The 14394-nt window shown below is 42.8% G+C and overlaps 1 protein-coding gene across 1 annotated transcript in view; it reads right to left on the bottom strand.

Moving 5' to 3' along the window:
* Nucleotides 1-3078, bottom strand: part of scfd2 (sec1 family domain containing 2) — a 64092-nt gene extending 61014 nt beyond the window's left edge. Inside the window, exons 1-2 of the mRNA XM_068743707.1 lie at nt 2265-3078; nt 1942-2110 (exon numbers count right to left, since the gene is read on the bottom strand). Of these exons, the coding sequence (XP_068599808.1) occupies nt 1942-2110; nt 2265-3078 (983 nt within the window). The remainder of the gene's footprint in view (nt 1-1941; nt 2111-2264) is intronic.
* Between the last annotated feature and the right edge of the window lie 11316 nt (nt 3079-14394).

Below are 14394 nucleotides of genomic sequence, written 5' to 3'. Positions count from 1 at the left end.
CCATTCACACACACATTCACACTCCAGTGGGCGACTGCTGCCACGCAAGGTGCTGCCAGGCCCACTGGGAGCAATTTGGGGTCCAGTGTCTTGCCCAAGGACACTTCGACATGCAGACAGTTGGTAGAGTGGGTCTGTGCGACAGACCCACTCTACCAACTGAGCCACAGCAGTCCTCTACCTGCTTTACGTCTATTCCTTGTAACCCCACTGTTCCCACGGGGACCTTCTCATTTACACACATGTACTCTGTTTTACTCCTGCTCACCTGTCCTGAACTACTCTGACATTCTTCTCTGCCACTCCACACTTCCTCATGCAGTACCACAGCTCCTCTCTGGGCACCCTGTCATAGGCTTTCTCTAGATCTACAAAAACACAATGCAGCCCCTTCTGACCTTCCTTTTACTTCTCCAATGCAATTTTTCAGTAACTGTTTTTTTGAAAACAGTTACTGTATGAATTATGATTTTGCGAAGGCACAACGCAAGGATCCAGATGATGATAATGATGATGCCAGAATCAATATAGACCTAGCAGACCTCTCAACATGCTCAGGTTTCTACGGAAACTCAGAGCATTATGTGCCTTTTCCCACACCGCCTGTGCTCAAATAAGCATATATGTCTTTTTCATTCATCCTCATATTTCCCAGCTGGGACAGAAATAGGTGTTTTTCCCTCCTTCCTGGTGGTGCACATGCAGGAGCCACCGGACATATTTGAGGAGATGGCAGCCTTGAAGTGTTTTCACATGACAGGGTGTGGCTGGTTAGTCTGCCGGGCTCCAGCTCAGCAGCTCTTAAAGCTGGCCAGAGAATCTTGGCCACCCGGACTCCCTTTTGGCCACATGTACACACTCCCACCGCAGGATCAAGGTCGGAGGCGACCAGATGACAGGGGTGTGGGGTTCAGTCGGATACCAAGACAAACTTGGTGCCCTTTGTTAATGGGGCTCATAGGTCCGATTTAGGATTACAAGGGTCGTGCAGCCAAGCACACCAAATTATGCAGACTCCTGACCACAAACATGCACTCGTACTGTCGCTTCCACTTTCCATCTGTGGAGATAAAAAATGTGCATCCTGAAGCTATTTAATGCAAAAAAATAAGTCACAGTACAAAAATATGGTAAAAAAAAAAAGAAACAGTGAAGGAAAGACAAGCATGCGTATGTGTGTGTTGTGTGCGTGCACGCGCAAAGAGTGAAAGGCCTTCATCCATTTGTTGGAATACGGAAAATTCTCACCAAGTTCTGAAAGACAAGTAAGTAAAGTAAGTATTTCTCCTACAATCAACTACCCAGAGCATGTTTAAGACACTGTAATCCATAATAATATCCTGGAATTACTGAAGGACATATCATAGGACAGGTCCAAATTAGGTCTGCACCTAATATTTAAAGGCTTGAGCTGGTCTACACAACAGAACCAATCTAAACATACTGTGGTCTGACCTAAAATAGCTTAACAAATCATATAAACATACAGCATGAGGGAACTTATTATATAGACAATAAAAGCACACAGATTCAGGATTATCAAAGACTTTTCAGAGACAGCTCCCTTAATGCAGTGAAAACGATCTGTTTTGGAAAAAGGTGCTTTTGTATCTTTTTGTAGAATTAGGATGGATTCAGGCCTGAAACCTAATAAAACATGAGTTTGTACAGGCTTGTCTTGAACCTATTAAAGCGACTGACTTAAAGACCGTCTATGGTGCAGCTCATTCCCCTTATAATTTGACTTACACCGTCCACATGGTGATCTGGATCGTCATCAAAAGGTTATAAAGTGTTCTTGGTAACCATGAAACATAAAAGTGAATCGAAGTTGATTTTTTAACTGATTTTTGAATCCGTAAATGGAGTTTTCAACGTTAAAATGATTTTTTTTTAATGCTCCTCATAAATACTGTATGCATTCATCCGAGGGAGACCGACCTGGTCTGTGCCAGACAGCCGGGGGCGACAGTGGTCCCGGAGTGAGACGTTCTCTGCAGACTTGTGAGCTCCAGTACGTCAACCTGTGCATCCGTCACATGACCGGGTAAAGGCTCGAGAACCATCCGAATCTTCTCCACCAGGTTGTCGCCATGGTGACCGACCGCTCCTGAGAATCAAAGAGTGGTAACGAAAGATTACCATGCATCTACATAGCCGTAATAATACGCCATAAAGAATCTCAGACTGTGGTGTAAATAGAGTTCAGTTTATAAATGGAGAGCAGCTAATCGGTCCTAATCCACAGAGGAAGGAAGCATCACCTGTGAGATCCATTGTCCGGTCGATAAAGATGATGGATGCTTTATTAGGGGCCGTCTTCCTGCGGGTTTTGGATTGAGGGTGATTGGCAAGCTCCCCCGCGATGATGCGGCTCATCGGGCCCACGGCAAAGCTCTCCTCCCTGGTGCCCGTGGCTTCAAACAGCGCGTTTAACCCCGAAGCCAACGACTTAATCTGCAGCTGGAGTTCAACCGGGACGGAGTGCGCGTCCACGTCAACCAGGCTTCCGAATCTCTTCTTCTCCGGTCGCTTTGCGTTGATCGACGCCAGATCCGGTGCGAGCAAAGGAAACAGGTGCGCGAACCCGGGTGCGAGGAGGAGCTGCCGCGACACCGGCGCGAAGGCCGCTGGAACGTGCACGACTTCGGCCGTGTAGTTCATGCTGCCCATCCACTCGCACAGCTTCTCTTCGAACTGCTCGAACACGGGGCTCCCTTCCATTTCCGTCGTGACGTTATTGGCGAACAGGTGCACGGAATGAGCGACGGTGGTGACGACGACGCAATACTGGAAGCGGCTGAGCGATATGATGTCTTTAATAATGTCCACGGTTCGGCCCTTCAGTAACGCGCTCACCACGAACACGGCTTTAGGTTCCTTCTCGCCGCCGGCTTCGAAGCTCGAGAACTGCTTTACGTTTCTGGCCCCAGCCTCCAGTAAGACGGCGGCGCCTCCAATCCAGTGGAGAGCCTCCGCGCACTCGTCGTCCATAAACACGACGGCTCTCTTCACCTTCGACAACACCTTCTCCCACATCTGGAGCGGAAAGTTTGTAAAATCCTCCGTCGTCAGCATTTTTGCTCGTCGTCAGTGTCCGCTAAACGCGACGATATCAAAAACACGTCAGGAGAGTCCGCTTGGAGCACAACAAACCCACGAGTCTCGCAAAGATGACGTGTCAGCCGTGCGTAATTACGCACAGCTTCAAGCACGACAAACCAACGAGTCTCGCAAAGATGACGTACGTTTCAGCTGTGCGTAATTACGTAATTACGCACAGCTGATACGGTCTTCGCGCAGCGAAAATCTACGTTGCGCACAAAAAAAAAAATCCAACATAAATTTAAAATAACATAAACACGTAAAGATTCATTCCGTGCTATTCTCCACTGTGCGTCAGTGTCCGGTGACTGGCTGCTCCGGATAATGATGAGATTCACATGTTTTTACGCATCTAATAGACGCCATTGTAATCGGAATTCCAGGAATCTCGCGGGACCACAGAACACACATCCTTTGCTTGTTGATTTTATCTCTTGTTTTTATGTTATTTATTTTTATTGTGCACTTTGAGATTTGCTTTCAAATGTAAAGTGCGTTTAAAATAAAATGTTGCTCAAAGTTGTCCGAGGGTCTGCTCAGGGAGTTTGTGTGTTTGCTCAGACGCATGAACAATTAGAGGGAACACTGATCAGCATTGATCTTTTTTAGTATCTTCAATAAAAACTGTTTGTGTTTTTATCTTGTTTTACTTTTTTTAACTCTTGTCCATTATTGTTGTTGGTGGCAAAGACATTTTATCATTGTTCTCATGCTAAAAAACTTGGGAAGACATTCTCATCAGCTCTGCTGGATTTTATATTTTTTATTTCCCATTTTCACTTCCCGGTAAAATATCTTTATAAGTGATGCAAATCTGATTTATTGATTATTTCATGTTTTCTATGTGATTCTGAGGAAGAGTGGTAGTCATCCTCACACAAAGGGTCAAACAAGAGGTCAGAAATCCAAGAGTCTTTTATTTATTTTGTATGATTTTTTTTACAGTAGTGGTAGTGGCTATCCTGGCTTGTCCCGTGAGGGCACAGCAAATCAACTTTCTTATTTAAGGTTGTTTGCATGTTCAGTTTTGCCAAGGTTTTTATGCCGGATGCCATTCCTGCCGCATCAACAGCCGTAGATTACATACCATGCATCCAGACAGATAGAGAAGCAATTAATAGGTTCATGGTCAGTGCGAAATAAGGTCAGAGATGGTTTGGACATGTCCAGAGGAGAAATAGGGACTATATCGGTAGAAGGATGCTGAGGATGGAACTGCCAGGAAACATGCCCCCCCCCCCCCCCCCCAAGGGGGGGGGGGGGGCATGTGCATCTGAGCGCCGGATGCTGTCATTTGTCTTCCATGTTTGTCAGCCACTGCGTTGGACCTCGGGGGCGGTAGGAAATTGTCCTGTAGCGCGTCAGAGATAAATACGCATGTGCTAATATGATGGATGATGCGTTCAGTGTTGCTTCGAAGTTTGAACATGTGACCCTTACTTCAGGATGCTTTTTGTGCATTTCCCCCCTGGTGTTGCCAACCATGCAATATACTTTAGATTGAATATAAAGTTAACTTCTTACTGTTTCAGAATGTATAAAAAAAGAAAACTTCTTTTTCAACAAGATCGTTATGTTATTGTAACTGCGGTGAGCTAAGGAGATATGAACGAGCTCCAAGCACTTCCCAATTGAGTTGCCCTTTGATGCAGTTGTTATCCGGTTTTTAACTGAATGATGATAAAGTCGTAGTGACAGAAAGAGATTAGTGTCCCATCTGTGTGTGCAGTGGGTGATAGATCTTAAAGGCTGTGTAGAAGAAGAAGGCAAAATGACCCAGATAAGGAGGCTTCATGTGCTAAAGGGCCTGTAGGGGGTGCACTAGAGGTACAAGGAGGAGAAACATAACGTCATGCCCTCTTTTAAAACTGCGTTAAAGTCTGATTGGCTGTTTATGGCACTGTAGTAGAATTTTACATGGATATGATGCAGTTGTTGCTTTTTGTTTTGAACATGACCTGATCAACAAATTATGAAATGCTACCGTTGATGTGACCGGAGGACAACCTGGGCCCAGCAGCAAAGAGCATCCCTGTGCATGTGGCGATGCGATCAATACCCACATAGTGTTTGTATGTGTGCGTGTGTGTGTGTGTGTGTGTGTGTGTGTGTTATGTTGTTAGAAGCATAGACAAGGAAATTGAAGCTGTTAACATCTATTAAAGCTGGTTACTGAGATGCCTCCTCCATCTGACATCAATTCCTTTTTTTGCATCCCACCTACTGCTCTACCACATAAGTTCTCCCACTACTGCAGAAAAAAGCATCACACTTACTTCTTTACGTGCTCGTAATGCTCATTCATCTTATTCCCAGTTGCAATATGGAAACACCTGTTTGCTCTTGATAATCTGATTCTGTAATTAAGAAGGAGGAGAAGGAGTTGCCTTTAGTATACTGGGGTACTGGTGATATGCAGACTTCAGTTGAAAAAGGCACCAACAGAACACCCTCTTGGCCACATCGCGTGTCGTGCAGCTGTGCAAATGACTAAATGACTGAAGTGTGTGTTTGTGAAGCTGTAACACACGTGTGATGATAAATAATCATGTGAAGTTGAAGGACAGAGGTTGCTGAGCGTGCACAGCAGGCAGTGTTTGGATGTAGGTCCTTAAGGCAGGTGTCTGTGGTAGCATTCAGGAGCCGTCAATCTTAACATTTCCTTTTGATCTTTGAATTGTTTGATACTGGCCTAAATTTACAGCTATGTGACATCATACCTTCATCTTCAAATGTTCCTCAATTGTTGCACCAGTTCACATGCTGCCTGGTGAACTTGTGAGGGACACAAAAATCTATTTAGCTTTAAATTTAAGTGTCTCCCTTTTCTTTAAGCTATAGGCCCAGCCTCCTCTTTTCATGCAAAAGGTATAGATTGATAAAAATAGCCCCTGGCTAAAAAGAAAAGTGCAAGGCCAGCATATAGTGACATGAGAAATGTGCTGAACAGACGCACTGTAAGGAATAGGGCAAAGCAAAAGAAGCTGCTGTGATTTTTTTTTGTTCTTAGTTTTTAATTCAGGTCACATTGAATGGCCAGTGTGTTTGATATATGCACAATCTGGAGGGGTTGTTCTTGTGTTATCTATTAGTGCGGCATAGTGCGTATAGCCAAGGTGAAGCTGTGTGTTATGCTTTAGTGCGTCACAACACTCCCTGCAGCAACACTGCTTGTATGCGAGTGTCCTTCTATTGATCCTTGGCATTGATGCCCTGACTTAAGATCATGCCTGGGCTGATGCCATCAGATCAGCATTATAGATAAGAGCTACTCTATTAGCTTCATTATAGGGAGCATAAAAATAAAAAAGAGCAAAAACAACATACTGGTTTGTGTGAAATTAAAACAATTATATTTCCTAGTGTCGATACAATTTCCAAGAAAACTATATTCAATTGCAGTTATTACTCCTTTATTCTAATAATGGATTCATGGCAGGGGCATTTGTGTATATCTGTCTGAGAAGATAGCATCTGAGTGTGATGGAGACAGTAGCCTTTACCGAAGCAAAGAAAGTTCAGACCCCGAAAGCGGTGCGGAACGGCCACATGTGGTTTGCTGTGAAATATCAGCTTTATCTAAAACCCCTCAGCCTGTAGCTCTGTGAAAGTTTAGCATGAGGGAGAAAGCCACGCAAGCACAATCTGCAGCAATTAGCCCTCAGCCATTAGCTCTCTCATACGCTGCCAAGCATGGAACTCCAGCTCTCATCAGACGCTGATTTGAGACCACCACAGGTAGAAGCAATTACTCACTCACGCTAGCATTTATGGCGTGTGTGTGTGGACAAGCTGGTGTTTATCAGAGAGCATGTGCGTGCGTATTTGTATGCAGTATGCAGCGCACAGCATCTCTTGAGCACAATTATATGCAGGGAGATGTTCCAGTTTTAATGACTCGTTAATACATTCTCATCGTATTTCAAACATATTAATTGATTTTAGAAACAATTGATGTTTCCTCAGGAAATGACTTTGTCGATTTTCTGCATCTGGTTCCTGCATCCAGCACACTCCATGTTCCTGATGAATCACACCAGAGTATTTTGGTAGAAAGGAATTGCCTGAGGTTGGCCCTCAGCAATACACTTCAGGCCTTTTATTTCTCAAACTGCTGGAAGTGACATGTGTGTGCGCACGTGCCTGTGTGTGTGTGTGTGTGTGTGTGTGTGTGTGTCCAGGTGTCTGAGGTATCAAAGGCCTTGCATGATCATTCTTTCATAATGAGAAGTTCAGGCGCTCTCTGTTGGACTTGTATTTGAAAGGAAAGGAAGATGTTCTACATTTCACTTACTAAGCCGGGGAGTCTTGTGTTCTTTTATCATGCTGAAGCTTGAACTTCCTACTGTTCTTATTATTCGTCCTCCTGTTTCAACCTATTTTTTGTGATTCTTTATGTTGAAGATGGCTTTGAGCCACTCTCGCATTAGGGGTCTTTGGAGAAGAGAGAAGGGGATGGTATCCAGATGTGGATGTGTATTTTTGCCTTGGCTCTTCAAAGGAAGTGTGTGTGTGTGTGTGTGTGTGTGTGTGCAGACATTTCACTGTGTACTCAGTTGAGAGTGTTATTTTAAACTGATTACATTGCTTGGTCACGTAAAATTTGAGCACTATAACAAGTGAGATCATTTACTGTGCACCCAAGCATTTTAATCACGTTATTGATGGAGCAAAAGGCAAGCAGGCTTTTTGTGGCTGTGACATTTTGAAGCTGATATAAATTGTATGTCTTAAATGGAGTTGCACAATCAATTATTAGGTTATGCTGTTGGATATGGGTCATGTTTTGAATGTATAGCTAGTGTTCCTTTTCCTTTTTCCAGTTAAGAACCTGTCACTTTGATCCTCTCACATTTAACATGCATTTATAATTTCTCCATTGTTATTCCACTGGAGTATCTGCTCTGAATATGGCAAGAATTTCCTAAATTAAAATGATTAAAACCAACAGTACTTATCATACAGATCTTCATCTGAATATTATTTTGCATATGATTAAAATTTGTGATGGCACAAGTTGGAAAGAAAAATCAAAATGTATCTTTTGATTAGCATATGAATATTCTCTAGTTGTGTGTGTGTGTGGCAACACTAAGGAGTATGCAGCTGTTGCATTGTGCGAGCATAAAGAAACTGCAGGCGGGATGAGATAGTGTCACAGAACAATAACCCCTCTTTCAGAAGGTTTGACTCAGACACAGGTAAGTGACAAAAATAGCAACAATGTGGGAGGAAGAGTTGGTGGATGCACGCGAGATCATTGATGAAAGGAGAATACTGCTGGAAGATTGTTGCTCATTTCTGATGCAGACCAGTGTCTCTTTTTCACACCAAAGCTTTCTGGCACCACTGCTCGTCATTCTGAGCTGGACCACGTTTTGTTTTTGTTTTTTGTGGAGCTCACCCTGCAGCTGCATGAGGGGCCAAATAGGGTAGAAAGACATCAACCTTGTTTGTGCCTGTTTGTCAGTATTCAAGGCATCCCCCGCTCCCTTCTTCTGGTGTATGTCACAACCTGTCTGCAAACCCCCTCATCTCCGCTGAATTTACACTTCTCGGATCACACGTGGGCCCCGTTATACCCTTGGCACTCCTACATTTTGTTAGAGGGCCCTAAATGCAGCGCTTCTTTTTGTTCACTGCATTGTCTCCCATGGATGCTATCTCCTAACCCCGTTTCATTCCACCTCTCTCTGTTTCTCGAGTTTCCTGTCCCTTCAGATTTTTCTCTTTTCTTAATCCTTTCCTTTTCTCTTCATTTTCTGTGTCTATTTGCGCCTGAATTCAGTCAGTACTTTGTCCTAAAAACGATGGTTTTTCCTCGCATCTCAGTTCATCTGCCAAATCCTCCCATCCCCCGGGGACTTAGTGTTCCTATGAACTCTGCCAACCATCTCCCATCCACTTTATGAATCATTTCCTTTTGACTTTTCTCAAAGACGCGTGCAGTATCTGCACCGATCGGTCTCTGCCTTACACCTGGTGCGAGCCTTGCCCTTGGGGATATTAGGATTAGGTATTTCTGTCATTGTCTGGATCCTGATTTCTCTTGCTGTGTGGATGTCCAAGTCCCCCTAATGTCCATGTTAAGTATTTGAGCGAGAGTTTTGTTAATTTGCCTCATTCTTTTATTGAGAGATATGGTTTATTGTATTTATGTATGAAAATATATTTGCTGAATGAAAAGAAAAAAATGAACAAAATCATCCCTTATGCTGTTTTGCATAAACTAAGACTACAGTATCTCTAAATATTAATAACCTTCCAGTGAAAATAATTGTATATGGCTTTTATTGTTAAATAGACAAAGGTAATAAATAGTAATTACTGAATGTAATGTCATTTAAATGGATTCAAGGTCATTTAAAATTCAATATTTGGACTAAAACTACTTTCCCTGGATTGGTTTAACAGACAAATTGATATTGAAGAGCTCCAGACACATCAGTCAGGGATCAATCGGTTGTCATACTATGACAGGAATGTGGTTTAAATATGAGTCATGATGATACACAGGCGAAAAGAAAGCTTTTAATATTATTGAAATCCAACATGGTGACTTAGAATTTTTATTTTTATATATATATGTATGTATGTTTAGTGAATCGATATCAAAAGTTTTGTTCACTGAATAAATGTGATCATTATAGATATTGATACTGACACTAACAGAAACAATATTGTTATCAGCACCTTTATTTGTCCAAAATAATAAAGACATGGCAGGAGGAGAAGTAAACTGGTTGATGGTAACTGAAGCCAAGGCCTCTGGGCTTCTCTTCACAATGAAAAATATTAAGAATCATCAGCGACGGAAAATCAGTTACTTGGTTGTCAGTTCAACTCCCCAGAACCATAAATAAATTGAGTTTGGCCAACTTGGCCTTTAGCATCAGGAACTGCGGAGATCGGCATGCGAGGAACTCTTTGAATTTGTGAATGACTTTTTCCAAAATGAAGAAGAAGAAGCTAAGTTTTCACATACAAATACTATTATATGCAGCACAATGAAGCAAAATGTGCTCTCTACCTTCGAATGTCTGTCTCTCAGATAATATGCATACATATGTATATGTTGTTATATACATATAACGCACACAACGCATTAGCACGCCTCTGTTCTTGCTCAGCCAGTCCTGCTTTGCATCTGCTCAGAAAGATAAGATTGGCCATGCAAATGCTGACGTAGCGCAGGCAGAGATGGGCCAGCTAACCACTAGAATAATGGCGCCTTGTGTTTGAACTCACACCTGGCGCTGAGACGTTGCATTGGCCAAGCTTCATAGGCACCTTCAACACAGTAGGAAGCTTTCAATTGGGAGCGGATGCGTATCCAGGACAGCAGATCCAGATAGTATCAGTAATGTGCCCTCCAGCCGTTCCTCGCGGACTGGCGAGCACACAGCCTCTTGACAATGAGCCAGTCACTTCAAACACTTGGGAAACACAGCTGCCCATTTAGAGGAAGTTCTTTGATCGCGCTGCAGCCCCTTCGTCTCTGTTTTACTCACTGATTCATGTGTAGATGTATTTATCTTTATATCTGTTAGCCGTTTCAAATGACTTACCTGAACTATTAAAGTACAGTATATCTTGCTGGATGACAACCGGCAATAAATACCTGTCAGAGATAGATACTTAGCCTACTGGGTGAGGTAGGGTAAAGCGCTTATGTGTTATTTTACAGTCTGTCCTCTTTATGTTTTCATTGTCAACCCTCTGAAGGCTTTGGTCTCCATTCAGCTCTACTGCATCCACCTTCATCAGGTATACTTTAACTCGGCAAAGGCCCAGGAAGGCTGGTATTTCATGAGCATGACTCATGAGGAGCGTTGTGCTTGATGATCAAGCACAACGCTCAATGCATGTTCCTCGCTCGTCTCTTTGGTGCCTCTGCAGTAGATAAATGTACATCTCTGCTCAGCAGCTGTGGCCTCTTGGATTGGGCAACATTTATTGTTTTGGTTCTGTTCCAGATATCAAGTCTGCTCTTGAAACTTTTAATACGTGCAAATTTACAGCCGACTCCTGCGTGTGCATACGGTGCACATTAAGTTAGATTTACTGTAGAGTGATTGGAAAGTTCAGAGGACAGAAAAAAACAGACCAAGAAGAAACAGGAAATGGTGTTGCCAGGTGAGACAGTCCCCATCTGTGGGTTTGGCATCAGTGCTGGTTAATATATCAGTACGGCAACATAGTAGAATGTGATGAGAGACTGTGAAAGACTGAACTAAAGACAGCTAGGTGGGAATATGGACCGGAGATATTTGTGTAGCTTTGTGCTAATAGTCTTGCTCCCAGCGTGACTTTAACTTTGTTTGTCTGCTTGGTATCTAACCCCATGTTACAATTGTGCTGCAGTGTAAAGTACAGTATTTAATGTTTGCTCTTTAGTGGGAACTAAAAACAAGATGAGGGAACATACTTCCTATAAAAGGAGTGTCCGCTCCTCCTTAGTCCTTCGTCTCCGTGGCTCATGGATGATAAGAACCCGGTTTCCACTGGTTGTCGTAGTGACCGACTACCCTCCGGCTGACATCCACAGTGCTGCCATTTAGTCAGGCATACATGAACCAAATTCTGCCCCACATTTTCTTTGCATACTCAGTGCTGAGTGGTTGCCAGATGTCTATTCAATTATTATCAAGCAAGGCAGCTGCCAACTGTAATCTGCATCGCCTATGTAGGTTACAGTAGATTACTGACCCACACATCGCTTCCTGCAGGATACGACACGATGCAGGATACGACGCGTGGGTCATTTCATGGTTACGTCCGTTACAGCATTCCTTATTGAAAAACCGTGTCTGTTATTTGTCAGCGATGCTCCTACCATTCCCTTGACTGGAGTACAATCCTCTTATGTAATAATGGCAACTTACTGACTACAAAAAGTTAGGATCTATAGATGCACACAGTAAAGAGACATTTACAATGGTGTAAATGCTAGTAACTATAGATTCCTGCCACTTCCTGCCATTTCACTGTTTAAGAAATTGCATGGAAATAAGAGAAAGATTGTCTTCTACTTTAAGTGGTGATCTTTCGGTGTAGTTTTATTCGCATGCTGGAGATAACTGGACTTGGAGGGAAAAGCGCAGAAGAGTCTTGTGGGTCAGATAAGGGAAAGGGGATGTGGGGGGACATCTGGGAAGCTTCAGGATGACTGCAGAAGATGGAAAACATGTGATTTGCATGTGCGCAGCAGACACACTGGGAATGCAGCAGATTTTGGCATTTTAGATTTGCTGTCACTGCCGCAAAGGAATATTACCCAACGTGCACTGCTCACACCTTCTGGGCTCTGCTGATGTGTGTGTCCTCCGTTCTGGTCAGGTGACCACGCTCACACACGAGCTTGTGTGTAAAGGTTACGTGCTTTCAGTTACACTGATTTATGACTGGTCTCCAAGTTATTTTGAGAATGGAAGCAGAAGTGTTTTCTGCTTATGTGTGTGTGTGTGTGTGTATTGGGCGAGGGGAGCCTTCCGTAACTTTGCTGCTTGCCAGCCTTGTTATTCACAGGTGAGGTCAGCGTTGTGCAGAAGTCATGCTCGGTGGCAGAGAAGCCCACTGGGCTCAGTGACATGCAGGGCGAAGTGAATCTGGAGGCCGGCTACTGAATAGAATAGAATAGAATAGAAAGCCTTTATTGTCATGGCATAGTAGCTACACAATGAGATTAGGTGCTGCGTCTTGGTTTTACGACCACCACTAATCGATTCAATGAGGTTAACCTCATATTTTCACCCTTGCATTTACGCTGTGGGCGGTAAATGTGTGTTTGCGTCTCCTCCCTTGACTCTTAACCCTCCTTCTCAACAGCGGCTGAGGAGACAACTGATCGTTTGATCAACACTGACTATAGATCAGAATCAGATCTTTGGATATGTGCCTGTCATCTTTCCAGCTGTCACTGTCATCAAGTTGCCATCTGCATACACACTCTAATGGCAACACATGAGGCAAGAAACTCAGTTTGATCATTGAATGACAAAGGAGCTTATGCACACGAGCCAGTAAGTTAATGACACAGTAATTCAGCTGCAAGGATAGCCTGAATCACTGTGATGGGTACATTTAAATGGTAATTGTCTCACTGCTTAAAGTCACACTAAGTGCTTCGTTAAATGCTGAAGCTATTCAGCGTTAACAAAAGGTTTGACTGACTTCAAATTTTGAAGGAATTGGTTATTGAAAATAGACAACTTGAGCACAACACAACGAAAGGGCCTCGCTGTTCATTCCAGAAAAAGCCTGAGAGTAACTTTTGACAGCCTTGAAACACATTTTCACCTGCCGATAATTTCCTTCCTAAACTGAAAGCCTTCAGATTTACGTTTTCAGAAGTTTCCTAATCCCTGCCTGCAGACTGCTCAGCGTAACTTTGATGGCAGCCTTGTTATTTTGAGAAAGTGTCCTGTATGCTTTCCAGGTTTTTGGTTATGATTTATGAAGCATCTTGAGGTTCCCAAATTGTTTCTTTTCTTCAGAGAAGACTACAGTAAAACTTGTATTTTACTTGATTTTTTGCAGGAGATTTGTTGCTGATCCCACTGTCCCTGGTTTCTGTACATTTTTCTCCAACATCTGTTTTTATTTTCGCTGCTACCCAACTTAACTCATCCAGAAAGTAATGTACTTCATGGCTTTCTGTCTCATCTTCAGGCCTGAAACCAATTTAGTCTCTGGAGACAATCTAAGGGTCTGTACCCAATCATTTTAATGTTTATTTTACAGCACTTGTTTGATTTTGCATTTAACTCTAGATTCTGTGATTTATTAAAAATGCAGCATCCCTTCCAAAAATAACTTGATGCAAAGTATGCATAGCTGCATACTTTTTTTTCTCGTTTTAATTTTGCCCTCAAAATGTTTTTTCTCCTATCATCCATCCATCCATCCACCTATCTTCTTGTAGATGAGACGACTTCAAATGCCTCATCTACAAGGAATCAAGGAATTGATTCGAGGCACCTATTGCTGTCCTGTATTAACCCAAGATGCAGATGATCTCTCTTTCAGAATGAGAGAATATTATTCCTTACTTCAAAACTAACAGTTTGCAGTGATTATTCCCAACAATCCCCTGTGATTATAATGTTTTACTGACTGCATCTCTCAGGAAGCAGCTTTCTGTCACACTGCCACCATTCATGAATGTTTTTCATCCACATTTTAAGAGGTGATATGAGGACAGAGAATGAATAATGTATTGATCAATCCTGTGGTAATAAAGTCCTATACTGAAAATCCTAAACGGTATTATGAATTTTTCAGCCTAGT

Source organism: Brachionichthys hirsutus, chromosome 9, assembly GCF_040956055.1.
Source record: "Brachionichthys hirsutus isolate HB-005 chromosome 9, CSIRO-AGI_Bhir_v1, whole genome shotgun sequence".
Taxonomy (NCBI): domain Eukaryota; kingdom Metazoa; phylum Chordata; class Actinopteri; order Lophiiformes; family Brachionichthyidae; genus Brachionichthys; species Brachionichthys hirsutus.
The sequence above is the reverse complement of the archived record's forward strand: the minus strand, read 5'-3'. Positions and strand labels throughout refer to the sequence as shown.